Source organism: Dermacentor variabilis, chromosome 5, assembly GCF_050947875.1.
Source record: "Dermacentor variabilis isolate Ectoservices chromosome 5, ASM5094787v1, whole genome shotgun sequence".
In the NCBI taxonomy this organism is placed as follows: Eukaryota; Metazoa; Arthropoda; class Arachnida; order Ixodida; family Ixodidae; genus Dermacentor; species Dermacentor variabilis.
The window spans coordinates 47,363,104-47,391,103 of NC_134572.1; the positions used below are offsets into that span (position 1 = coordinate 47,363,104).

At 45.4% G+C, this 28,000-nt stretch overlaps 1 protein-coding gene across 1 annotated transcript in view; it reads left to right on the forward strand.

Annotated features, from left to right (window-relative positions):
- LOC142583520 (uncharacterized) overlaps positions 1-27,252 on the forward strand; it is a 51,893-nt gene extending 24,641 nt beyond the window's left edge. The window contains exons 21-29 of the mRNA XM_075694009.1: positions 944-1,032; positions 1,693-1,838; positions 3,054-3,166; positions 3,245-3,386; positions 4,953-5,113; positions 6,126-6,217; positions 7,380-7,523; positions 9,834-9,996; positions 26,783-27,252. Of these exons, the coding sequence (XP_075550124.1) occupies positions 944-1,032; positions 1,693-1,838; positions 3,054-3,166; positions 3,245-3,386; positions 4,953-5,113; positions 6,126-6,217; positions 7,380-7,523; positions 9,834-9,996; positions 26,783-27,184 (1,452 nt within the window). The 3' untranslated portion in view covers positions 27,185-27,252. The remainder of the gene's footprint in view (positions 1-943; positions 1,033-1,692; positions 1,839-3,053; positions 3,167-3,244; positions 3,387-4,952; positions 5,114-6,125; positions 6,218-7,379; positions 7,524-9,833; positions 9,997-26,782) is intronic.
- Positions 27,253-28,000: the final 748 nt, after the last annotated feature.

A 28,000-nucleotide genomic window follows, 5' to 3' on the forward strand; every position in this document is an offset into this window, starting at 1 on the left:
TACTCGAAGCGGCCGGGAAGCATGTATTTATTTGCGAATATTAAACATTTTTTCATGTCCGTATAACGTTATCGAGCGCTTTCGGCACGTATACGACATAACTTTGCCAACTCTTCTTTGCTGAGGATTCGTAGTAACCTTCCGTTGCCTGCCGCCGCTATTTGAGACCAGCCACGTAAAGCTAAAGAGAAGCGGGCCAATCGGAGACACCGGCACCACCTTCTTCATCCGAATATCTACTTTTACTGGGCTGGCTCCGCCTTATTGAACGCCTCTTCACTTAAACATGCTCCTCGCCCCTTTTCAGCCAATTCTATAAAAAAAATCTGCTCGATGTAGGCAATGCTATTCGCTTTGAAAAAAGAAATGACCTCCTATAAACGAGGAGCGCGTTTGATAGGGTTTTTCAAACAACGCTGTTGTTTACCGCCTGATGCTTGCGTCGGTGGTTCCGTAAATTTGACGTGAAGAGATCGGAATAAAAACAGATTGGAATAGTTTTACGTTATAGGGGCCCCAGTCTCCGCATTTGACAAGAGCGCTGCCTTGCTCCAAGAATGAAAAAAATTCGGATTTTACGCTACTCTAGTTTTAACAGAATAAGTAGTTGGGCAAACTTATCGTAGGTTTAGGTTTTATGCACGTTTTATGCATTGCTGACGTTACAAAGATGCTTTTCTAATGTCCCATGACAACTACGTGTCGACGCCATGCAGTAGTAGCCCTGCCAACATGTGAAACCCCCACTAGGCTGTGATGTTACCTCGTTTAGACTCACAAATAAACACAGATGATAAAGAGACATGATCTGTTGTCCTTTGACATGCCGCTGCGCGCAGTCGACGCGACCGTAGTGTAAGTGCAATGCTGGAAAGTGTGGAGCATGCAGCCGCGTTATTTCCCAGATCGTCGACTCAAATTTTTTAACCATGTTCCTATGCAGATGAATTCTTTGATAGAAGACTGTGCGTTAGTAACGGCAGATCACCTGAAGAGAGCGGCGTCGAATGAAGAGGACATCGATATCAAAAAGTTGAGGGTTTTCTTGGCTTGAACGCCTCTTTTGTTTTCCAGGCCCCTTTACAGTTCTTAGCAAGAAAACGCCGACGGCAGAAAAGTAAATACTGTGTTTTGGTAGCGTGATAACAACGCTGTTACACAATTATTTGAGACATTTTATTGCTTGGTGATACACATATACTGGAAACTATCGACAGCGCGAAACGACGTGAACGACGCGGAAAAGATACACGGGCAAGCGCTGTGTACCTTTTCTGTGTCGTTCGTGTCATTTCGCGTTCTCGATAGTTTTCAGCACGGATTACCAACTTGTCCAACGTACCGTTCTTTTGAAACACATTTATTGCTTGCAGGCGCTTACTTGCTCAGAAAATGAGCTTGGTTTCTGTATTTTTTTGTTTGAGTGACATTTAAATGACATTTTATATTTGACCAGTTTTTTATATGCATAACCGCCACACTAAATGAATAGAGCTGCCGCTGCACTATTGGAAATCATGGGCATTTGGGCAGCATTTCTTGTATTTGGTTTTTCGTCATGCGTTGCTTTAACCCCTAGCATAACGTCTTATGGAGGGGCACTGAATCTGCTTACGCGTTTAACCCCTATATGGAGTTGACTTTTCTTGTGTTCTGTCCCGCTGCCGTTTACTTCTGATGCTTACATTTCAGGTTCTTTGCGAACTACACGCTGGACGTGGTTGCAAGATGCGTTTTCGCCAAACGGATAGACTCTCAATCTGACAGGAAAAACGACTTCGTCGTGCACTCAAGGCAGGCTCCTTCAGGGAACGTTACGCCACGTATCTTGATGCATTGTAAGTCTGGACTGGTGCTTGTTTCTCGTTTTGTCATGAGACTACACATGAAAGCGCTTTATACTTCGTTGCTTCTGTTTGCTTGATTGGAAAGCTTGTTCGTTCCATCTGTGATCGCGTGCACAAGAACATATGATTTGGTTCGCAGAAAATTAAATCTTAAGCCATTCAGCAGGCGGACTTGCGAAACTTTTATTTTGTGTGATATTTAGGTCACTGGCGACACCTCGGCATTAATTTCGTTAACCATGCCGCTTCACTCTCCACGTCGCACTAGGCGTCCTAGCGTAAGAACGCCCTTGCGAGTGCGATGGCCCGCGCTTCACTGATCACCTGATTCCTCAGCTTTCATTGTCAGTTGCAAAAAGAAAAAAAAAAGACATTTCCCCGTGTTTGACGTGTTTCGGTGAAATAAGCCTGAGCAACAACGGCAATTGTGCAGTAAAACATGCAGGGTATAAACTGTCGCACGATACCTCTGTGATCACACTTCAGCGTAGAGGCTGACAACGTACACTCGCTACCCAGGCTTTCTCCGGCGCGAAAGCCCAGCGTATGTTGGATTGAAAGTGGTTCTTCCTTAAGCACACATTTCATGGAAAGGAGTCATTCATTTCATTGGAACACATGTGTTAAATTTGTAGGTAAGAGGAGGAGGAGGAGGAGTGTTGCTTGAAGCGGGCGCACTTAGCCTTTGCAAAAGCTGTCGGCAATTGCTTGGCTTGCTCCGCTGCCAAGCATTTGATGACACCGAACATTATTTGTTAGAGCGTCGCGAAATTGGCGCAGAACGTCAACGCTAATAGGTGGATCGAACCGTGAAATAGTCCGACCGACAAGCGCAAGTGACATTCTGCTCCCGCGAGGGCACTGTATATGCAGTAAGAGAAGTGTGTGGCATCCTCTAAACGAAGTTTCTCCGTGACACTGAGTTGGAGTGTGAATAGTGAGCTTCGAGGGTGACATAGCCCTGTGACGTGAAATGAGTGGCGCTCAGCATGTCCCGCCATGGCTCAAATACGTCCTCTCCATTATTGGTGCCTTGTGTCACCGGACGCCTTTGTGTTACGAACTGCCTGATATTACTAGACGCCTGGTGTTGCCGGACTTATGGCAATGCTCTTCAGACATTACAGTACTTGCTAAATGGCGTTAACCTAGAAACAAGCAAACGTGAAATCCTCGCTCTTTAATGTGTGCCTTTTTATATTTCAGTGCTATTTCCATTCATAGCAAGAGCAACTGGCCTTCTACCGCTCAGCCCAAGTGTATTAGCCTACTTCAGGAGCATAGGCCAGAATATAATGAAAAGCGCGGAGAAGGAACCAGTAAGAATCCGTTGAAAACCTTAGAACCAGGTAGTTGTGCTTGTTTCTTACATGTGATCTCCTTCCTTCCTTTCCTAGCAAGATGAGAACTTTCTTCGTTTGTTTCTGAACCCCCAAGAGAAACCTGAAGAAGCACAGGATACTTCCTTTGAGAGGGATCAGCGGCTGTTCAACCTTGGCTCTGATATGAAGCCAGATACATCATTAAACCCTCTTCGAAGTAAGGATATTTCTTGCAAGCATAACAGACACTTGTGCGAAGTCTGGCGGCTGACATTTTGAATGGTATTATTCAGCAGAGTTATTTCTCTTTCCCCACTTTAAGGTGGACTATTGATTGATTGAAGGGATTCAGCGTCTCTAGGAAACACAGGTGTTACTGTGGAGAGCGCCGCACTACTGTTCATTACCTTTTATTGGCCTTCTTTGATTATGAGGCATAAGTGAGGGCACGAACTCTGAAGAAAGTGTTTGTGCAATTCTATAAGCCGGGTGCAAATGCGTTTTTTTTGTGTATTCGTTCGCCATGAGTCAGTGAGTGAGTGAAAAAACTTTATTCGGTCCACGATAGACGCGCATTCAGCGGCCATAAAAAGAAAGTGGGGTAAAGATTGCATTTCGTTCATCATGCAGAAACATTTCGTTTGCTTATGTTCTCTGTAACATCGTAACGCTGCGTATAATTCGACTTCTCCACCTGAACATGAAAGATTAAAGTACGGTAGCTCAAGCCTGTTTCACGCTCATGACGCTGATTATTTTGTCAAGGTCGAAAAACCAGCGTGGAAAGCTCGTGGTTGCACTTCACAGCATCAGCATGACGCTCTGCGGCTTTTACATTTGCATGAATTGTGAATTACCTAACTGTGCTAAGTAACTTGGCATATACAAAGATATATGGAATGACAGCAACTTCCCGAATCAGGATGCGTCACTTCCCACGGTGTCAAAAATATTCAGCTTCATTATATTTTATCACATGGTAATGCATCGGCTCAAGCGCGGTATTTTAACTGTGACATAAAACAATGCCAAAAAATTTTACAGCAAAAGCCGAGTTACCTGTGATTTGTATTGTGAGCTTGAGCGTATAACTTTGGTAACGCTTGTCTCCTGTCTGTCCGTATGTGGGATCGTTTGTTCCTCGTTAAGTTTATTGAAAGTAATCATTCACCTTATAGCTCAACTGCAATGTCTACTGAATATATTTCAAGCTTCATGTTCCTGTTGTCATTCCCAAAAGTTCGTGTTTATTAATAAGAATTGCATGAGTAGCAATTAAATGAATGGTTATCATCGTCCCGGAAATTCTTGGGGCAGCTCCGATAATACAGTGGTGCATTATCTGCCACTGGGCTCTGATACACACGTGGAAAAGGTTTCATTCTGATGTGCATCCCATTTGCTGATATGCAGGGTGCTGTCATGTGTGCGGACAGTATATCACATGTAGTGAACTTGCTACCACGTGGATTACAAGTATCTGAGGCGTTAATTGTGCTTGTGCTTACTTGTGGTCTTACAGATGACTTTTCACCTTTGCATTTGATCAGAGCTCAACACATTTTGCACTGATCTAAGGAGGGGTGCAAATTTGATGTTGTGACTTTAGTTCATTCTTCAAATTTCCATCGTATTTCTTCACAGGCGTCACAAACAGCGAGACAAAGGCTTTCAAACTGTTTCGAGTGCAATTACCTATTTTACGTAGCTAAAACAAAGACGATGTATCATGTCGTCCAGAAAAAACTAATGTGATAATTATTATTTGTGGCTTGTCTTGCAGAGCTTAATGAAGACCAGGCCATGGGCCAGTGCTTGCTTTTCTTCATTGCTGGCCAAGAAACTACTGCAAGAGCGATCGCCTACACGTTGTATTTGCTAGCTATTCATCCAGACGTACAAGCACAGTTGAGGAAGGAAGTCGACGACTGTTTTGCAACTCATGTGCGTCCCTAGTGCATCCCTAGTTCACTTTGCCTTTAAATAGCATACCAGATGTCTTGTTAGGCTATTAACAATTTTCAAATAATTGCATGTGGCAGGTAGAGTAATGCTAATCCTATAGAACGGCATTTATCGAAGAGGCGGACCTTACTCGCACAGTAACTCGAAATGCATAACCAGCGAAATAAAATAAATACTAATTAAGTTTTCACTAATTATTGTAAGAAATGCATCCTGTGAATTAGCAAGGCCTGTCCACTTGGAACAAATTTTGAAGATGGCAGCTGTTTCGAGATACGAGCCGTCAACCTCGTGGTAATAATAACTTACTACACTTTTTTATCGAAAGTTGGCTTGACGGACTGAAGCACGACAAATTACTGGAGCACCAATGTATTTCATCGCCCACTTTGGGAATTGATATCTCGAATCTGGTGTCATACAGAGAATTCATTCTAAACGGATATGCCTTGCGAATTCGTCAGCTTCAGTTCGTAAATGTCCATATGTTCCGTAAACTAATTTCCCTAGTCAAATTTCCCTAGTCAATTATCTCTTTTGATTTCTCGTGCAAGTTAATGTCCACATCTTTGAGTAGTTCAGTTCAACGACTAGTATTGTACTGTGTTCCACAGGTGATATTTAAAATTTGATGGTCCTAAAAACAGCGCCTTGCATAAGAAGTTGTAAGGAGCGCTGAGCTTTGTCTAAATGTATTGTTTTTGGTCTAGCAGTGGTTAGATAGAAAAAGAATAGACAAGCTGTGGTGCAACACGATAGTGTCACCGTGTGGAATTTCGCCCTTTTCTTTAGCATGCTTTCTTTTTTTACTATGCAATACATAACTAGCACCAACTGGCACCTGGTTTCATTCGCATACAACTTTACTTTCTAAGTCGCTTGAGCATTTATTCGTGGCTACGTCACAGGCACAATTGCATGAAAATCGTGTTCAGAGTGAACTCTAAGGCGAATAATTTTGAACGCATTTTATGTGTATTTTTCTTCCCAGGGTGATCATCCTGACCTGGAAGCTATCACGAAGCTAAAGTATCTGCACTCTGTTATCTCCGAGTCTCTTAGGATGTACCCGCCAGTTATGAGGTTACGTTACTTTCCATTGCATTAGGAAAAAGTGACGTTGCTTTTAAAAAAAAACAAAAACGTTGAAAAGGACATGATTACGAGAGAAGAAAAATTATATTTTCAGCAATGTTGTTTTTGTTCATCAACTTCTCAGTTCGCGTGTAATAATTTTGTTAGAGGCCAATTCTCAGCATTTATGTGGCTGGCGTCTTTATTGCCATCTGTGGGCACCTGGCCATACATTTTTTGACGTGGAAAGTTGTTCTGGAGCAAAAAAATCATTTTATTCTTTGTAATTGTTTCAATTTGAGAAATACTTATTGAGAAACAATCTTACTATCCTAATTGGTAACGCCGCAAGAAAACTAAATTGTTTCGATAAGGTAAATCCGTCTGATTGTAAGTAGTACAGCAGGCTCCTTTTTATACGTGCACCAAAGAACGTTGAACATGCTCCTATCAGAACACAGCAATCTCAAGAGTACCAAAACAATTATAAGGTAAGCGAAGAAACATACGTGAACTGTTTGGTTTATCAGAAAAATAATCGTAGTGGTGTTCTTGAAGAAAGTGAGTATAAAGAAAGCGTATCATCGTTCGAACTTTATGAGTTCTGTCTTTATGCAAACATTGCGATGCAGTCTTTGGTTTCCCTGCTATGGTTCAGAGGTCATGAAACCATTTTGATGTGTTTTTGACTGTGCAACAGACATGTATTGTTCTGATGCTTACATAATAACGATGCTTTGACTATATGTCCGCTTGTAAACAAATTGACCGTGCTAAATAGTTTGCTATAACTATGAGCAATAGGGCTAAAATCCTGTATTTGAAAGCGAGAACTTACTAAGTAACTGAGCCTGCTACAGGGCGACGTTCGCAGTAAAAGGTAACAACTCCATCGGAGATTAATGTAATTTTTTTATGCAGAATGAAAATGAGTAAATGTAGGCTTCTGCAGTTAACAACTTATTTACCGATTTTTCTAGGCACAATGGGTAAGAGATTATATTCAAGTAATGTCTTTGCAGTGTCGTACGAAACATAAGTTTGCCATAACGCGCCCGTCAATGGCGCATCGTTATCGCAAGTTCCGGTTTTTATTGAAAATAATGAAGAAAAAGAAACTTTCAGACCAAAAAAAAGAAATGGCCATATTTCTGCTTCATTTATTTTTCAGACTTGAGCGAGTGCCCTGCTGTGACTACGCACTCGGAGACAAAGGCGTGAAATTGAAGCAGGGTGATTTAGTCACGATTCCTGTTTATGCTATGCACCACGACCCGCGCTACTTTCCCGACCCATGGACGTTCAAGCCGGAAAGGTACGTTACAACATCTCCTAAGTCCTTGTAAGCACGTAGAGAACAGAATGGTGATTCTACTCGAGCTGCTTGTTTCCATATTAAACCAAATTTCTACTGCGCGCTTTGAAGCGCGCAGTGTTGTAGAGCGATATTCTGTATGCGCATTAGCTGTTCTGTATGTCATATACCGCACTCAGCCGATCGCTTTCAATGAGCGTCGATATCACAGAAAGTTGAAATACGTGAGCGCCGTTGGCTTCCTTCCGCACTTCGCGCGGATAAGCCAATTAGGCATGCTTGTTTTAATGACCTTTGATTTCGATGCTTATTGAAAGAGAGCGTTCGACTGCGGTGTTGCATGCTCAGGTCGTGGGCTAGATCCCGGCCCTGGCGGCCGCATTTTGGTGTGGGTGAAATGCAAAAACACCTGTTTACTTATATTTAGGTCCACATTAAAGAACCACAGATGATCAGAAATCACTTCGGAGTCCCACACTCCGACTTGCCTCGTAATCAGATATAGTTGTTTCAGCTCGTAAAACACCAGAGTATAATTCACATTTTTTAAGTCGCAGGCTCTACCTTCAAGGGAATTGAGAATTCGGCGCTTAGTTAATAAGGTCGGAAAATCATCCGTTTCGCGCGATGCCTTAGGACAGCGTCTATCGTCACCGTTCTGAGGCACCCGCGGGCAATCAAAGTGGCACATCCTTTGAGCATATTGTTACTTGCTAATGGGACCTGGAGAAGAAGGAAGAAGCCTCGAATTAAAGCTTGAAATGCCTTTTTTTTCATTCTGTTCGTCACTTTCAAGACAAAGTTGTTTAGAAATTGAATTTCTCCAGCTTAGGCTTTCTATAATTTCTCCAGTCATGCTAACCTCTTATGCAGCTTCGCTAGGCCCACAGCATCGCTTGTATTGCAGTTTACGACTCCATCTGTGACACAAAACCACTGCCGCGGTTAATTTACTAAAACGTTTCCGTTTATATTTTTACGACTTTTCTTTAGTTATTTAATTATACAATTAGACTTCTTTTCCTGTCGGCAATTCCTTATTGTCTTACTAGCAGCTATGCACACCAGTAGTTTAACATTCGAAGTTATAATTTTGTTAAAATGAGATTCACTAAGAAGATACGGCAAGGCTGCGTGCCTATCGGCCAATCCACAATAGTGGGTAAACGACATTACTTGGCAACAAGTACAAGAACGCGGAATATTGTAATAGAGTGTAGATGAAATCGCTATGCGATTGGACAGTACCAGTTGTTACAGGTGTGGCACAGCCGAAACTACGAAACCTGTTGTGTGGCTGCCCATGCAGTGGCGTAGCTAGGTCGTCTGGCACCCGGGGCCCTGAGCTCTTCTGTCACCCTCCCTCCGGGTGTAGTCGAGGAATGCGAGGATATCGACAATTGTCGGGTGTCTTCAGACGCTGGCCCCTACTGGCCCCGTGCATCCGGGGACCGCGGCCCCCCGGCCCCCCGGCCCCCTCCGTTGCTACGCCACTGTGCCCATGATTACCCAATTCAAAGACTTCTTCTTCGGACCACATTAAGGAAATTGGACGCCGTGTCCTTTAGAGAAGACAAGTTTCTGGGACCATATGCATGGCTTCGTGCGTCTGCGATGTACAAAGCCGCAAAAGCGTTGCTGCAATGATGCACCAGCCCATGTGACCGCTTGTGAACGGCTAAATGATGAACGCTTCAGTATATGTGTGCGCACGTGCTGTTAATATTTTCTTCCGTTCCTTTTTCTCGTTTCTCAGTCTGATTTATCCAAGGCAGGGTAGCCAGTCGGGATCAGATCAAATCAAATCAAATCAAATCAACTCAAATCAAATCATATTTTATTCTCCAGCAAGTATCTGGGTGGTCACCTGGGCTAAAAGCTGTACGAATAGCTTGACGAAGGCCCAGGAAACCATTACATGGTAGCAGCAGACAGAAAGAAATAACAATAGCAATACAGTAGTAGTCATCAAATTAAATCAAGTACAGCAATAAAATGCAGCATCAAATCAAGTACAGCAATAACACAGAAGTTTTCTTAAACGACATATGAAGAAATACGGATTACATGTGCACAAAGTATGTTCGCAGTTGTTTTCGACTAAAACCAGCAGTATCTTTATATTTATTGAGAAAAAATCAGCCTGGTTAGCCTCCCCGCATTTGCCTTGTGATTTACTTCTATTTATACTGGCGTTAACCATGTGTGGCGGCAATATTTATCCACGGATGAATTTTATCAGGAGTTGCACTGACCTTGCGTGGCTTACATTCTCATGCCAGCGCTAAATGCGTGATAAATGTCTTTCAGGTTCGACGACGAGAACGTCGCTTCAATTAAACCGTACACGTACCTCCCGTTCGGTGGTGGACCACGCAACTGCTTAGCGTTGCGCTTTGCCCTCCAAGTTGTGAAGCTTTCTGTGCTTCACACCATTCGCAATATCCAGGTGATTCGAACCGAGAAAACTAGAGTGAGTATGAGAGCATGTATTCTTTGTGATTTGCTTTTCGTGGTGCTGATTCTTTTCTTGTGTGTACGTGGTGAATGTGGACATTCTAAGAAGGAGCTCTTTGATTTGGACTGTGGTGCCTCAAGCGAGTGAAGGAATCGCGGATTCAGGTCTCTTAACTAAAGAATAATTTGGATATTGAAGGCTATAGTCACCGTTGGCACACAGAGCAAGCATTTGGGTCTGGAGCCTTGCACAAAGCCGATTTCGTTAGTCACCCTATTTTATGTTTATGTACTCCATATGCAACCATAAAGCCGGCTATTTAGTTCAGTAGGAGCGCTGTGTCCCCCCTCCCGCCCTCCACCCGAGCATAATATCAGGAGTCACTAATGAGGAGTGTCTTCCAAATCGTGTAGTCATTCGCATAAGTGAAATACTAATTTATTTGGAGTTGGGAACTACGCTCTCCCCTTCTCCTCCCCCCCCCTCCCCCCACACAAGCACACTTTATTTTTCTTTCAGAAAAAAAAAAAACCATACATGACGAACGGCACAGCATGGTCTTTTCATGCATTTGATGCGTTCCTCGACAATCATAGTTGTCGTTAGCACTTTGTGCTCCTGAATTTATAAACACACAATCAGATACATCCTGCTCTAGAGGCCCTGTGTACTCAGAAGGAATTTGTGGACTGTAAAAGGATTTATGTACAATACAACATCGCTCAGAAACCAAAGTACAGAATTTCTTCGTCTAACTCGCTCGTTTTCCACATGGACGCTTCTAGTTTAGTACAGATGAACAAATGAGTTGTAGTTAGTTACTCGTATAATTTTGCAGGTATATAACTATGGACAAAACTTAAACGTTGTCACTGGATCCCACGTACGCCCTGAAAGCGAATTGCGCTGTGTGAATTTTCATTACGACCATGATTTATTCCCGAAAAATGTGTGTAATAATACGCTTGTTCACACGCACGCAACGCTTCCGCGCTTCTGATGGTACACATTCATCCCGCGATATTTCCCTGGCAGGCCTCATTGATGTATCGCTAAGTTGTAGCGCAGTGTAGACGAGCACACGAATACCTGGATCTGTATCAATTGTAGTCCTATATGCCTGACGTCTCTTTTTTTTTTTTTGAAGACGTGCCTTTCTTAACGATTTTACGAAGATTGGTGCGGTACCCTTGGGCCTCGTTTGTGTCGATGTAGGCACGTCCGAGCGGCTGAGATTATGTAAGCGCAATGTGGTGGTGCACTTATTGTTGAGAGGTTGAACAAGTCAAATTGATGTAATCCCTTATGCTTCGTTTAGTGTGGTGTAGCAGTTGTGGAGTCATTCTGCTGTCTTCGTATGCGTCTACAACCCACTCAAAAACAAACACATACCACTGCGCGGCCTTGGCAACGACTCATGGCAATAATAAAATAACATGTGTGCAAAATTTTTAGGAGAGAAAGAAAAGCGACCGCATAATTTAGGGAAACTCCCACATGAGTTGTCGTTTCGAGACAAGTTAACGTTGTCTTGATTGGGCCTAAACGCCGCCTTCGGTGATCCTATGTAACTTTCTTTTCAGGTTCCCTTGGAATTCAAGAACGGTTTTGGCCTCCTGACTGCGAAAGAAATAATTTTGGGCATAAGAAAACTTCCCTAGCTCGACCAACATGAAAGCGCTTATATCATCTGACACGACATCAACTAAGTGTCGTCATGCAGCGCTGATCCTCCGCGCAATGTGCACTTAGCGCGACTTTCATGGAATATTACCAAGAATGGAATATGGAAGCCATGGAATATTACCAAGAATGGGGAGCTGTACCACTGCATCTAGTGCGAAAATAAGAGAAAAAAAAAGCACCGATTTAAGATCACGAGAATGCAGTCCTTTCATTGACGGCACCTCTGCATACGTTGCCTTTGACTTCACCTCCGGGATTGAGTTCGATATCAGTCACGACCTCGTTTTCTGGTTGATTTATTTATTTACAAAAACTGTCAGTCCAAATCAGGACCAAGGGAGGGGTGGGAAAATAATGATAGTTAAATATACAGTACAAAGTCAACAAAGTAAGAACAAATAAAAGACAAAGAATGAAAAGTTGAAGCAATGTAATCATGCCTCCTACAGGTGCAAATATTCAGAAAGAAGAACAGAGAACTATTCGAAAGTGCTCGCGTTTACAACGGGTGTTGGAACATAATTGCAATCATCGGCTGTCGAAAGAAAAAAAAGAAGAATATTTGTAACAACATTTAGAAGAACGGTCTTCCTTAACGTGTCTATTGAGTTTCATCATCGTCATCATAATAATTATAATAATAACCACCATCATCAGCCTGGTTACGCCCACTGCAAGGCAAAGGCCTCTCCCATACTTCAACTAGCCCGGTCATGTATTAATTGTGGCCATGTTGTCCCTGCGAGGAGACGAAAGGTCTGATCAAGAAACGCCAATGTATGAAAGCCTCTAACCGTACAGCTAGAATAGAACTGGCAGAACTTTCGAAGTTAATCAACAAGCGTAAGACAGCTGACATAAGGAAGTATAACATGGATAGAATTAAACACGCTCTCAGGAACGGAGGAAGCCTAAAAGCAGTAAAGAAGAAAATAGGAATTGGCAAGAATCAGATGTATGCGTTAAGAGACAAAGTCGGCAATATCATTACTAATATGGATGAGGTAGATCATTACTAATATGGATGAGATAGTTCAAGTGGCTGAGGAGTTCTATAGAGATTTATGCAGTACCAGTGGCACCCACGACGATAATGGAAGAGAAAATAGTCTAGAGGAATTCGAAATCCCACAGATAACGCCGGAAGAAGTAAAGAAAGCCTTGGGAGATATGCAAAGGGGGAAGGCAGCTGGGGAGGATCAGGTAACAGCAGATTTGTTGAAGGATGGTGGACACATTGTTCTAGAGAAACTGGCCACCCTGTATACGCAATGCCTCATGACCTCGAGCGTACCGGAATCTTGGAAAAACGCTAACATAATCCTTATCCATAAGAAAGGGGACGCCAAAGACTTGAAAAATAATAGACCGATCAGCTTACTGTCAGTTGCCTACAAACTATTTACTAAGGTAATCGCAAATAGAATCAGGAACACCTTAGACTTCTGTCAACCAAAGGACCAGGCAGGATTCCGTAAAGGCTACTCAACAATAGACAATATTCACACTATCAATCAGGTGATAGAGAAATGTGCGGAATATAACCAACCCTTATATATAGCTTTCATTGATTACGAGAAAGCGTTTGATTCTGTCGAAACCTCAGCAGTCATGGAGGCATTACGGAACCAGGGTGTAGACGAGCCATATGTAAAAATACTGAAATATATATATAGCGGCTCCACAGCCACCGTTGTCCTCCATAAAGAAAGCAACAAAATCCCAGTAAAGAAAGGCGTCAGGCAGGGAGGCACGATCTCTCCAATGCTATTCACAGCGTGTTTACAGGAGGTATTCAGAGACCTGGATTGGGAAGAATTGGGGATAAAAGTTAATGGAGAATACCTTAGTAACTTGCGATTCGCTGATGATATTGCCTTGTTTAGTAACTCAGGGGACCAATTGCAATGCATGCTCACTGACCTGGAGAGGCAAAGCAGAAGAGTGGGCCTAAAAATTAATCTGCAGAAATCAAAAATTATGTTTAACAGCCTCGGAAGAGAACAGCAACTTACAATAGGTAGCGAGGCACTGGAAGTGGTAAGAGAATACATCTACTTAGGGCAGGTAGTGACGGCGGATCCGGATGATGAGACAGAAATAATCAGAAGAATAAGAATGGGCTGGGGTGCGTTTGGCAGGCATTCTCAGATCAGGAACAGCAGGTTGCCATTATCCCTCAAGACAAAAGTGTAGAATAGCTGTGTCTTACCAGTACTAATCTACGGGGCAAAAACCTGGAGGCTTACGAAAAGGTTCTGCTCAAATTGAGGACGACGCAACGAGCTATGGAAAGAAGAATGATAGGTGTAACGTTAAGGGATAAGAAAAGAGCAGATTGGGTGAGGGAACAAACGCGAGTTAATCATATCTTGGTTGAAATCAAGAAAAAGAAATGGGGCATGGGCAGGACACGTAATGAGGAGGCAAGATAACCGATGGTCATTAAGAGTTATGGAATGGATTCCAAGGGAAGGGAAGCATAGCAGGGGGCGGCAGAAAGTTACGTGGGCGGATGAGATTAAGAAGTTTGCAGGGACGACATGGCCACAATTACTACATGACCGGGGTCGTTGGAGAAGTATGGGAGAAGCCTTTGCCCTGCAGTGGGCGTAACCAGGCTGATAATAATAATAATGATGATGATGATGATGATGATGTCCCTGCGAACTTCTTAATCTCATCCGCCCACCTAACTTTCTGTCGCCCTCTGCTACGCTTCCCTTCTCTTAGAATCCAGTCCGTAACCCTTAATCACCGTCGGATATCTTCCCTCCTCATTACATGTCCTGCCAATACCCTTTTCTTTTTCTTGATTTCAACTAAGATGTCATTAACTCACGTTTGTTCCTTCACCCAATCTGCTCTTTTCTTATCCCTTAACGTTACACCATTCTTCTTTCCATAGCTCGCTGCGTCGTCGTCAATTTAAGTAGAACCCTTTTCGTAAGCCTCCAGGTTTCTGGCCCGTACGTGAGTACTGGTAAGACACAGCTGTTATACACTTTTCTCTTTGGGAATAATGGCAACCTGCTGTTCATGATTTGAGAATGCCTGCCAAACGCACCCCAGCCCATTCTCATTCTTCTGGCAATGAGGGATTTCGTCCAATTTATCTAAACAAAAAATTACCGACGATTACGTTACTTCCTAATGCGAAATTTGAGCGCAGCAAATAAGCTGTTTCACCTTTTCGATAGATTGAGGCAAAGAAATCGAGCAACACATGTATGCGCTATCACAGAATTTTTTTTTATTTTTCACACGTATTCCTTTAACAAAGACTCCACTAACAGTTCTTGACAGTCATGAAGGAAGCTTTGTGGTCGGAGAAATAGACTGATATATGTTCGACTTGGTACACCAATGCTTGATTCTCAAAGACGAGATCTATACAAGTGCCTCGCGAGGTTGTCACAGCCGTGGGACGCGTTACGAGCGAGAGGAACGGGATGTTCTCCCGCATAAGTGTTAGGAAATTGCTGTTTGTCTTTATGTCAAGCCGCCACCGATCTGGCTCTCTGATTGCCACCGCACAGGGCGAACGGCAGCGGCAATTTGGGCTCGGGCGGTGCACATATACAGATCCGCCGCCACCGATCTGGCTCTCTGATTGCCACCGCACAGGGGTTGCATTGGAGGAGGAGCGAAGAAAGGAATTAAGTTCGAGCCGGCGCTTTGACAACCGGAGACTCGCAGGAAGAGGGGGGAGGGGGGCGGCGTGTACACCCAGCGGCAAACGATGGGGGCAGAAGCGCGCGCAGCAAGCGGACAACACGATAAAGGGAGGAGGGAAGAGATAGCAGCGACTGACTGGTGCCGCTGACGCCGATAGTGAGTCAACCCCAGCTGCGGAGTTGGTTTCAGGGACAACGCCGCCGATGCCGACACAAACAATATGATACCCTCGCTTCCGCAGCGCTAAGAACCAGGTCTAGCCGTGGGAAGGTGGTCACGTATTCGTCGACGTGCCGGGGCCTACGTGAAATAACCGGCGCGTCGGCAACTGAAGAGCACCCTATCCGCCACACAAGAACAGGGGGGGGGACCCTTTCCTCCTCTTTCTGCATGGCGGCGACGGTGTTCTATGCAGTCACGTTATCTTGACTCTCTAGCGGCGTCAGCGGCATCCAGCGGTATCAGTCGGTCGCTGCTAGCGCTGGGGGGATGAAAGGGGGGCGGAGCTGGTTACGAGGCCGACGACAACGCCGACGACGACGCGAAACCCAGGAACGGACGCCAAAGAGCTGCGCTCAAAAATAAAATGTACGTAACAATTTATGTGCGGACTAGGACTAGCTTATTAATGATTGAACAGAAAAGCTGGAGTCCATTTTCTTTCTTCCGAACACCATGTAGAGGCAGGTTCGCTTTCTCATAGAGCGGTGTTACTGCGCCTTGTCGCCTATACTGTGAGAAAATAAACTGCAGTAGGCGTGTCTGCACTTTCCCCAATTATGACGCCGATTCTTTGTGACACGTATCCCACACTTTGCACGCATACTCTAGTAGTGGGCGCACGAGCATCTTTATAAGCTGTCAGTTTTGAGGCCAGGGTACAAGCTGCCAGTTTTGATCCAGCCCTTGACCTTGATTTCACGGCTGACTACGCTGGATACAGTGGACAGCTGGCCAGTACTAGCACAGTGGTCACAACTAATGTATGCGCTAAAGGCAGCTAGTGCGTTAGTTTGCTTTCTGCGGTCTACGTGCCAGTGAGATATGTGCCAGTGCCTTGTGCCGCTTTAGAATTTCTTGCGCCAGTTTTCGTTTCCCTGCTTGTATTTCACCCTCCCTATATCTTTAAATTACACTTCCCGATTCCCCCGTGCAGGGTAGAAAACCGGAGCTTTCGTTTTTTACTGGGTAAACCTGTCTACCTTTCCAGCCTTCCTCTCTTTTTCTCTGTACAAGAAATCAGAACGCACTGCGAACGAAAAGGCTGCTTATAAAACTGATTTTAATGTGAAGCGCAGCTACACAGTTGAATAGCTGTGTGTATTTCTGCTTCGCCTTTTGCGGATATTCTTAATTCGTGGCGTTTTGTGAGAACTGCCTTTTTTGACTGAGAGTAATACCGGTCCATTTTTGTTCGCGATCAAGCCCGAGCCGGATCGAAATTCACGACTGCACTGTGTTCCCTCGCGCTGGTTGCGCAAAGAAGCCAATCACGACCGAGAAATTCGATCCGCTTCTGGCTTGATCGCGATCAGATGTGCGCCGTGTGACACCTGTATGACGCGCGTACACGTGCTGCTCCACGGTGAGCTACTTGGTGCTTGCTTTTCTCTCATTCAAGCCCGTTCGCGAACGGCTTTTCTTTAGAGTGAATCCTGGCTTTATATGTGGATGCTTTCACATCTGGAATATATTTATTTGGAGTGATCCGGCAGCACGCGTAGTGGGTATGAATGTGGACACGAAGATTCCCTGCCATACAACCATAGTGAGCTGTTGCTCTAAAGATTTTGTCGAAGTTATCAGCCTGAGGCTGAAGAGCTAAAAGCTTTTCAGAATAATTTATTACAATTACAGAGTGAACGAATTACTCAACAAGAAAATGCAAGGAATAAATTTGTACTCATCATTTATTCAAGCAATATAGTGAATAACGTATCCAACCAAAAATGGGATGCTAACCGAATCGGCCGTTTCGGGGTGAGCTCATTGCTTCGGATTAAATGACTGATGGGATACCGGAGTGCATGCAGCGCTATAGGTAAACTTTATTTTAAGGGCTAGAAGGCTTCGGCTTGGAGCCTTCAGAACCAGCCTACCTGAAACTCTCTGCCACCTATTATCAAGATCTGCAAAACTGCACTCCGGCATCATCCGTCGTTTTGCCCCCTGAAGAAGGTGCACAGTTGACACCAAAACGTTGAGTTTTTTATAGATCCTAATTTGTTTTTTGCTTGCAGACCATATTTAGTGTATAACTATAGTAAGCTATTTCTGATAATCCGACTACGTGCCGGCGGCAACCCTCGCTTGCTACAGCAATGGACCAGTGCTATGGGACGTGACTGACGTGACTGACGCAATCGCACGAACCAGCGCTACCGCAGGAGTGCTGCACGTTTGGTGCCAAAGTCATGGCTCACTGAAGTGTGGCGAAGGCCGTTGGGGGTCTTTGCAGTCATATACTTCAAGTATCCTCCACGTGTGACTGCAATAAACAAAAACAATAGTTCGAAACAAAATAAAAATGAGGAACTGTTTTTTTTCTTTGGTCTTTTTTTTGGTTTCACTGAAGTGCCAGCACTGCTGTGTCAGGTGTCATCTGTGAATATATTCAACTCCTTAAAGTTGATGTCAAGAGGTGCTGTTACCACTCGGTTTGAAAACATATATAGAATGCACATGGAGGGAAATAAGGAGGGAAGCAGGCTGGCAATTGCCATCGAAAGGACATGCATGTCTAATCTTTAAGAAGGAGGGGATAGAAGCAGAACTTTGAAATACGATGGAGGGAAGTAAAAAGCAAGGTATGGGAATAGACTTCTCATAAATGTTCTATTCAGGGATGTCATTTTGTGAAGCTCAACGCAGTTCAAGATTCCATTTCTTTACTCTTTTATGATGATGTGTACCGCCCACTGACTTATATCACTATCACACTCGAATCGAATTTGATGATTGAGGCAATTAAATAAATAAGTCTACTTAAGGCTTAAAGCGGGCAGCTGGGCTAAATGGAACATCGACATTCCATGCATTTCCAGCGCTTTTAAGTATTTTTCCCCATTTATTTAAGGGGCTGGAAATACACGAAATGACCAATTAGAACTTTTTACTGTATGAGCTGTGTACCAGCTGATATTTATTTCCACGCTGCGCCTAAGAAAGAAAGGTTGGCACCAAGTTGTCTTAAAAATATCTCCTGCTTCTCTTCGAGCACCCCATGTCTCATATGCCTGTTGGCTGCTCTTATGCTAGCAGTTTCTTTTTCTGACTGGCTTCACGCTAAGCATTCATTTCTTTGCAGGTTCCTTATTAGTATAACTTTCCCACGTGTTTCTTGCCAAAATCTGGCACGAAACTTGCGTCCCACATCCCAGACTACTGCTCACCCTTCTTTAGTAACTATCGTACAGAAGCATGCACGTTTATATGGCACATATGTAGCGAAACTGACGTCAGCGAAGGCGAACAAAAGTAACACTGAGGCAGTCGCAAAAGAGCAAAAGAAAAACAAAGGGGGGGGGGGGAAGACAGCGTTTTCAAAGACCTGTATTCGCAGTCGCTCGCATTTGCATCGCAGTCGCACGTTTTTCTTTGTTTATTTGTTCGTTGTTTATTTGTTTTGCGCACGCAGCGCATCGCACGCCACTTTGCTTCTTCATCGTTGCTGCCACTCAGTGATTGTTTGCTTATTTCCAGCAGCAAAAGGTTGCCTAGATGAAGGAAATAAATAATTTATAGAAGGCCGGCAGCGTGCCTAAAATTCAGGAGATTCCCAGGGGAAGGTTTTAATATTTGACCAGGATCAATGGAGGTCCCAGTCAGGTGCTCACCAGAAGTGGCACGCTACGGACCCTTGCGGGCTAGGACAGGTGCAGTTAGATGACAGACTTTGGGAAAAGCTTTGCAAATTCTGGCCTTCGGGCCTAATCCAAGGATGTTTTTGTACGTGAGAACTGTTTTCAGCGGATCGCGCGCACTCTCTAAATAACATGTTTGTTAGCGCGATTGAGAAGCGTGCGTTTTTACGAGTTGCTTTAGACCGCGAACTCGGGGTCGCGTGTACAATCCCTGCCGTAGCGGATGCGTTTCCAACGAAAAAAAAAAAACCAAAATTGGACGAAAACGCTCGAGTACTTACAATTAGGTGCACGTTAAGCCCGGGTGGACAAAATCAATCCAGAGTCCCCCACTACGCACGCTGCGTCTCATAATCAGGTCGTGGTTCCGGCACGCAAAACACCTGAATCTGACTTCCATTCCTGCGAACTCCTTTTCAATTGCGGTCCCTGTGTCCTCCAACGCATTGACTCTTTCGAGGTGAGGGCCACGAAGATAAAGCTCAGGAAGTGCGGCTTAGCCGCGTATTTTCGCCGCCATCCGCAGGTCTCTTGGGCAGTATGACAGAACCTGTACCACGTGGTCAAATATCCTCCAAGCAGAGATCCGTCTCTTGTCTGGGACCCACTTTTCCTGCGAGTAAGGAGAAGGTCGAGGGGAACACTCGTGCGTCCCGTTGCCGGAAGAGCAAACACAGGCAGGGGCGCTCGGCGTCTCTCGGTGGCGAGCGAGCGGAGCTCGTTCTGCAACGATGATTGCGTCGTGGCTCGCGTCACGTAAGGTAACCGAACGACGCACCCTTTTTCGCGCTGACGATGACGTTGTCCGCGCACGTAACAACATCTCAGCGTAAGATAGTCGTGGTACAGTTCTTTCTTTTTTGTCTTCTCTTTCAATCTCTGCCAGAAAAGCGAAAGATAAAACGAAATTGCCCGCTGATATCGGCGCATTTCGTATGCCGTTTAATCATGCCGCTGTATTTGGTACCCCAAAATGCTGGCGGAACTGTCGATTACGCAGTCTCGCGTGGACATGGGGATTGTTTAAAGCTCTCACATTGAAAATGACTTTTCTTGAGGGCGTGTTTGTTGAGCATATGATTATTTGACCTATGGTGTAATCGAAACTTATGCACATGCAAGCGCATGATTTACGTAACGTTGTTGCTGGCGTCAAAACACTGGAAAAGGCAATCATCGCTACTCTTTTGGATTTTTTACTTCCGGGGATTGTGCGACCCGGCCTCTGCTCGGTTGCTACTTCTCCCACTGAAACATCTGTGACGTTATTGTGAAGGTACATCGCCCTAAGGCGCGAGAAAGCTATGATTCGGCACGACTGACTTAGCACGAGCGCCGCAGGTGCGAATAGTCTGTCCGACACAGCGTTCGCCAAATGGGGCGTCAGCGCCCGTTGCTTCACATATTTCACCACGCCGGCAGCCAGCGCCCGAGCGTAAACAAACTCAACCCCACACCGCAATGCAGGCACGTCTAGAAACCTCTTCTGTAGCGCCTAGGCCGAGTCATGTATTCAACGAGCAAAAGCCCCAGATTTTCTCTGTCGCGCCCGCTCTTACTCGCGCCTGCGCACAAACGTCGGGCGATCCCTAAAATGACCATCTCGTATGGCAATGCGATCCAAAGCTATCCCCCTTACCTAAGCCCTCACCACTCCCACCTATCAATTCTGCCGAGAGGCTGACCGCCGTAACCACCCTTCACGACCAACGATTTCTTGCGGACTTTATCGGCCAAGCGCTAAAGCATGCCGCATGCGACGCCCTGGACTGAGGGCATCGATGCATTTTTTTTATTATAGAATAACGTGATTTCTCCTTCTCGCCACGGTAGCTTAGACAGAACACATTTGCGCGACGTATTTCTGGCATGGCGTCGCCCGATGTCGGGTTGTTCATTATAGGCTGCGACTCGCCGCGGTAACTTAGCGGCTATGGCGTTGCGCTGCTAAGTTCGAGGTCACGGGTTCGATGCCGGTCACGGCGGTCGCATTTCGACGAGTGCTAAATGCAAGAAGGCTCGTGTACTTCGATTTCGATGCACGTTAAAAAAAACCGGGAGGGTTCAAAAATAATCGAGGGTCCTCCACAACGGTTCGGGGCTTTGATATGAAAAACCCCAGAATTTATTTTTGAATGCGCACTGCGCGGTGACTGTCCTCTAGTCAAAACCGAAATCTATTCCACTTGGTTATCGATGAGTGCGAATATTTCTAGGCGCGCATTTGAGGTCATGATGATGACGTAGTTACCGCGCAGCATAAAATGGACTTGCTGATGCCTGGCGATGAAACGCCAAAGATACGCCCCATGTGGTTGCTACTTCTGGCGCTCCTTTCTGCACACTTACAGTGACGTGTCTGCCACCAAAGAAGGCCGGAGAGCACGCTTCCGCATCTGCTGGAAATTGACAGCTGCGCCCGCCCAGCAAGCCAACACATGCCGACACACTCAGGTGATGCCTCGACGGGCCTGCGCTATCGCTGTTGATTTGCGCCTTGTTTCCCTTCCTTTTTATTTTGCTCGTCGACGGGTGGGTATGGCTGTCGCTATTGAGCAAGAGGCGTTGAGGTGCGGTCAGCGGTGCGCGTCACTTCTGGGCCACACGACTGAGCCGGCGACATGCGTGCTGTGACTGCATTGGAGGCGAGGTCGTCACAGGTCGGCTCCCGCACGGAGCGTGGCGGAAACAATGGACGGCGCGATGAAAGGGAAGCGAGCGTCGACGGTGAGGGACTGATAGCGGTGGCGTCACACCTAGGCTTTCTCGGCTCGATAAGTCCCACGTGATCAGCGTGCACGTGTCGTTGCGTGCACACCTGCGTGTCGCTTATTAACCGCGAGTGATTATATGCGTGGGCTCGCGGCAAGGCTGTTTTAATGGATACCTGTAATGAGTGTCAATTTGCGGTCCTATAAGCGCCAAGCGCCCTTCTCTCCATGCGTGCCACAGCAATTCAGTTCGCGTAGAAGTCATTTCGGAAGACATTTTTGACACTGCTCCTATTGCAAGGAAGTGTGAACCGTAAAGGAGCAGTTCGCATCGAAAGACGTCGTCAATCGCCTATAAATACACTTGTCGGCCCTTTTGACAGAGCTACTTGAGCGCCTCTTGAGTCTTGACTGGTTGCACTAGAGTTACTAAAGCATTTGTTAGTCTTTCTTGTTATTTCATTTTTCATATCTTGTATAGACTTCAAAGAAGCAACACGGCAGATCATTGCTTTGTTCCTGATTTTGTCTTGCTTGATAGTGACGTTATTTTCGTTTCGTAGCTACTACTGCACATTTTTTCCCCTTGAACGTGGTACCATGGAAGGACGAGGTATATTGTATACAGACATACATGGCTTATAGCTTGGTGTGACCTGATCCCTGTACCTAAGAAAATTTGACTGATGAGCCTTTCTGATTGAGCATGGGCACAGCCTTTGTTTTGCCACAGAGAGACGAACGTACTTTTTACCTGTTTGGAGACTGCAGAAAGCGAGATCACCATTGAAGAAGGTACTCGGCATTGGAGAGCATAAGGAATTCTGTTTCTTTTCTTTTGTCGATATTAATATTTTTCGAACAGAAAGTCAAGGTGGATGAAGAAAACGTGCTAAAGAGTGTGTGGACAGATTTCCAAACTATTTGCAGGAGTCATAAGAGCGCCGAAATGCATTGAGCTGATCCAAATAAATAAATAGTGGTGCAATTCATTACATTGAGAAATGGTTATACATAAGGAAATGCGAAACACGTTTTTGTCACGTGTAAGAAGCATCTACAACACGCAGGACGTTCTTGCATTTAATGTTATTATGACTACTTGCGCTGCAACAGCCATTGTTCGTGAGCAGGCGGACGAGTGTTTACGAACATCGCACCTTTATTTTCTGTTTAGTCGTTCCGTGTCAAAGTTCTCCAGCGCCAAGACGTTTCGAGTCGGGGCATATACAAGCCGTGATGCGGATGCCCGTAACTCTTCTTTCCGGCATCATCGTTGCTTCCTTCATTGCGGGATTCCCCTGGTTGTCGCTTTCTTCTCCGGTGCGCATATGTCAACAACGCTTATCCGCCACACAATGAACGGAGAGGCCCACTTCACTCCGCTCGTAGTGTGAACAGCGTCATTACCACTCGAGGCAACGCAGTCATAGTTTGTTGATAGCTCGGAACATAATTCCGCACGATAGCGCAGCGCGTGCGACCCGCAGAAGAAGGGTTAAGGACGACGGGGTGCATCTCCCGGACACCACTCGGCGAGCGCGTGTTACTTCAAGTTTCTGGTCGGGCGACGGGCCACTGAAGAAAATCGGGCGTCCGTGTCGAAACCATGGTGTGTGAAGTTTAGCGCCACAATGTCGAGGGGGGAATTCCCTGTGTTGACGCCGCGAGTTCAGGCTCGGAAAACACCTTGCAGAAGGAGGGAAGTGGGCCGCGGCAAAGAGGCTGCCCCTCCCTCCCCTCACCTCCCTCCCCGCATGCAAGAACCGTAGCCGAGTCTATTTAAGAGGCCACCGCTCCGCCAGAGAGGGCGCCCGGAACGAGACGAGGATCCATACACGCGCTTGGAGAAGCACGTGCGAAGAACCACCATGAGAGTCGCGGTGAGTGCACTTTCAGTGGCCGCCAGAGAGGCAAATGTACCGACGCGGCCGAACAACTACTATAACAATAGAAAGACTACTATAGCACTAACGATAGCGCCAGAAAAACTGTTGAACCGCCATGACCAAGATAGAAGGAGTACTGCTACGTTTAAGGCAGAGCAAAAGAATTGTTACGTGATCTATTGCCAATGAACTGACGTCCGGTTCTTTCGTTCTACATTGGCCCTACTGTGTGGACAGACAGACAATCGAGCCCGAGAAGGCATAGCGAAATATAATTGCTGCGTTTATTTGAAATATAGAAACAATAGGGCAAAATGGAAATGAAAGCAGATGTGAAGATAACCTGCCGCAGGTGTGAGTTGTCTTTTCATGCATTTTTATTTTCCTTTACCTTATTATTTCGTTATTTCAGATAAACACAACAGTTGATTTTCCTTAGGCTTTACCGGGCTTCGTTGTCTGTTTATCCGCATGAACTATGTTTACCTGTACGACGTCGTGTCCGTCAACACGAAATGGCTACCTGCACGACGTGGCGCGCGTGAACGGTGCGCGAAAGTTTTCGGTTAGGTTAGGTTAGGTTAGATCAGGTCAGGTATCGCACACGAGGCGGGCGCGCCAGGCGGTCCGAAACAAAAGCTTAGATCGCCCCAGCCACCTCACAACCAGTTCTGCAGGCCTGCGAGTACGCTTCTTAAATGTCTCGGTGTTCTCAGTTGCGGTCGCTAACGGGTTTCGCCACTTTGTGACTGCGTTCTGCACGCTCTGCAAACGCGGCTGTTCGCTTCGGGGCCAAGAACTGGCGCGATATTCGCGTCGGGAAGATATCGATTTCTGGTCGATCCGCGCGACATCGTGCAAGTCGACAGTCTTCTGTGTATGGTTGCTACCAACGAAAAAAAAAAGAAAGAAAGAGCCCCTGAGATTTTTTTACTGTTGTCGCTCATTTCAGTTGTACTAGTTATTATTAGCTTGCGAAGCGTTCGACTCCCGGCTGCAGAGGCCCTATTCCGGCGAAGACAGAATGTAAAATCACTAGTGTACTCTGTAAGTGAGCGTTAAACATCCGCAGGTGGCTAAAATTATTCTGGAGCCATCGACCATGGTGTCCCTCCTATCCCACAGCGCAGTTTCTGAACGTTAAACCACACATTTGAAAAGCAAGAAAGTTATTAGTAGCGATGGTGGTGCTTTGACTAGTGAAAACGATAGTTCTAGGAAGTGAATATTGTTACAAAGATACGATCGGCATCTGCAGTGATTGCAAGGAAATAAACAGAGGCGGGAGAACTCCTAGCTAGATGTAAGAGCCGTGGTGAGCTCTTTTAAGAGGTGAGATATGTAATACTTATAGCCGAATGTAGGTTATGTTTCACATATTTGTCGTTCTGATTATAGAGCCTTAATAGCTCACGTATGTCACAATGTGCACTGGTATAAGCAGCTTTAAGGATGGCAGGCTGAGATGTAAATATTTTTGTACGCGAGTGACATTTACTATCAAAAAACGATTATGTTGAATTAGGATGGCTGAGGTCAACTAGAACTTGCCTGTAAAGGAACAAGCCGCGTAATTAGGGCACTATTTCCAGCGCTACGTGTACAGCGCTGTTGAGAACACGCCTCTGGTTATGGAGGCGCGTGAAAATGTAGGCTCGTGAGGAACTTTGGTTGTGTAAAGTCAGCTCTTGATCCATTTAGGATTTGATCAGTAGCAACAGTGACGAAAATATTCTGGTCTTATACCTGTGAAGCTATTGATACCGCACACTGCACTTCCGTAGGAAACTGATGCATCCTAAAGACATGCGGCACTCGTATCGAATATGTTAGCAAAAAAGAAAGAAAAAAAAAAGGAGAAGGATGTAGTCACCTAGAAGAAATGGGTAGTATCGGTTTTCAAATTGTGGCGCAGATACCTCAAGCAATTAGATTTATTTTGTTTCTAACACAGACAAAAGAAAAATCTTCTTGCTTTGACCATTCAATGAGCGTACCTGCTTAGCTAGTTGGATTAAATCTGGAAGAAGTATAGCGCTCGTGAAGCCATTTGCTGTTACTATTAGCTGAAATTACTGAATACAGCCACGTGTCAGAAACCCAGCTGGAATGGCAAAGTTTGTTCCAAGTTGTGGCCTAAGCAAGCACGTCGAATGCAGAGGGCCACTTCATGACAGTGAAAAAAAGAATAATAATAACACGGCTCATTCCCTCTTGTCACTAGCTTCACATGATCGTGGGCTGGCCGTATGATTACGTCACAAATGGCTCGATTCGGTCAGCGCGCTTCTCTGCCTTTCATTATATTCGAGCGGTCATCTGTAACGACAGCGAACGATGACTGGCATTGTAAGAGAGACCCAGCCTTGTGCTGGATTAAAGGCCGGAAGCGCTATTGGGCAAGCTTCATGGTGCTTGCGAAATTCGGCGCATGAGTCTTCACTCTGAAGTTTACCGTCCTTGCGCTGCAAGGGTATATACAACACAAGGAGATGTCGCAATGCACTTCCGCTACTGCAGTATGTGCTTGAACTCATACAATATTTGAAATATTGTAGAGGGGATCGTGTCATTTCTTTACAAAATGGCGAATTGCGTTTTCTTCTGCTGCTTCGAGTTCTCAAGTTTTTGTCTTTGCGGTTGTCTGTGTCTTGCGACAGGTTAACATCTTTCGCCAATTCTAGAACATTTATTGGGTTCAAGTCAACATTTGTTTAGTAAGTGAAGCAGCGTTTCAGTGTTTTTCACTGCCGCTATTATTGCAATCTCACTTCTGTTACGACATGTGATAAGTGTCGTGTGGAACGGACGTTGGCGAAACCATTGGCAGTAGTTTAATGTCATCAGCATCAACTGGTCTGACAACGCCTATGCTTTCGTAACGTAACCAGACATGATGTTTTTATTGATAACTTATGTCGTTCCGCTCTATTGAGACATCTATGTGCTACTTGTCTTGTTTTCTCGAATCTAGCTTCTTCTCACGGTGCTGTTTGTTGCCATCGGCGTTGTGATGGCTGGCTACCGTAGAGGCTACGGTGGATACGGAGGCTACGGCGGATACGGAGGCTACGGTGGAGGAAGATACGGAGGCTACGGCGGGGGAGGATACGGAGGATACGGAGGCTACGGTGGAGGTGGATACGGAGGTGGATATGGAGGCGGTCACCGAGGTTACCATCGACCCGGCTACGGTGGCTACGGCGGGTACGGTGGCTATGGTTATGGCCGCGGCCATCATCGCTCCCATCATCACCATCACCACCACAGACCACATGGTTACGGCGGATACGGTGGTGGCTACGGTGGTGGCTACGGTGGTGGCTACGGTGGTGGCGGCTACGGTGGACATGGTGGTTACGGATACGGGCGCTGATAAGAACTGGTTTTGTTGTGTAAAAATGGTCGATGTTTTCGTTGTATAAATTATGGTTTGGCGGCAGATCGTTTATACTCCAGCGGACTACGTAATGCTTCAATAGCAGTAATTTTTCTTCTAGCGGCTGCGGAGGAAAGGCTGGTTACAGGAAATGGATAACCACGATCTCTCCTATGACTTCAGCGTCCGCTCGCGAGTATAGTAACGTAACCACGGACCCTACGGCTACTGCGACGGTAGCCGGTCTAATCAGTATCGCCGCCACACGCAGACACTGCGAAATTGGATACATGGTGCATCAAGATTATGAATGACATAGTGGACGTGAAAGTTTCTACAGTTACAGTAGTTAACATATGTACCTTTGCTTGGTGTGCGAACGTAGTTATATTAACGGTGGCTTATGACTGCCTGACCGCTTTGCAAGGGAACGTTACAGTACCACTTGTGACGCACATTGAAGTTGTTTCTATTCGTCTACTGCCTATAATGGCTTGTTTATTTGATTACTGACAAGCAGTTTATATGCCTGTTCGTGGCCTTTTGCCACGTAGAAGCTTGCAAAAAATGGTGATGTTCATGCACATAAAGGGGAAATGTGCCATCAGAAGATATGGCCACCAGCAGTGTTGATGTGCAATACACTTACCTACGGCAAGTACCGTACGCGAGTTTCACGCTTAACTGCTGTAATGAGACAGCAGAAATTATTGTTGCAAATATTGTCACTGATACCATTCCATAAATTTTGCAATTCTGCACTCCGTGTTAGCAGAGGTACATGGCCGAATCCTTAACATCATCTGACTTTGT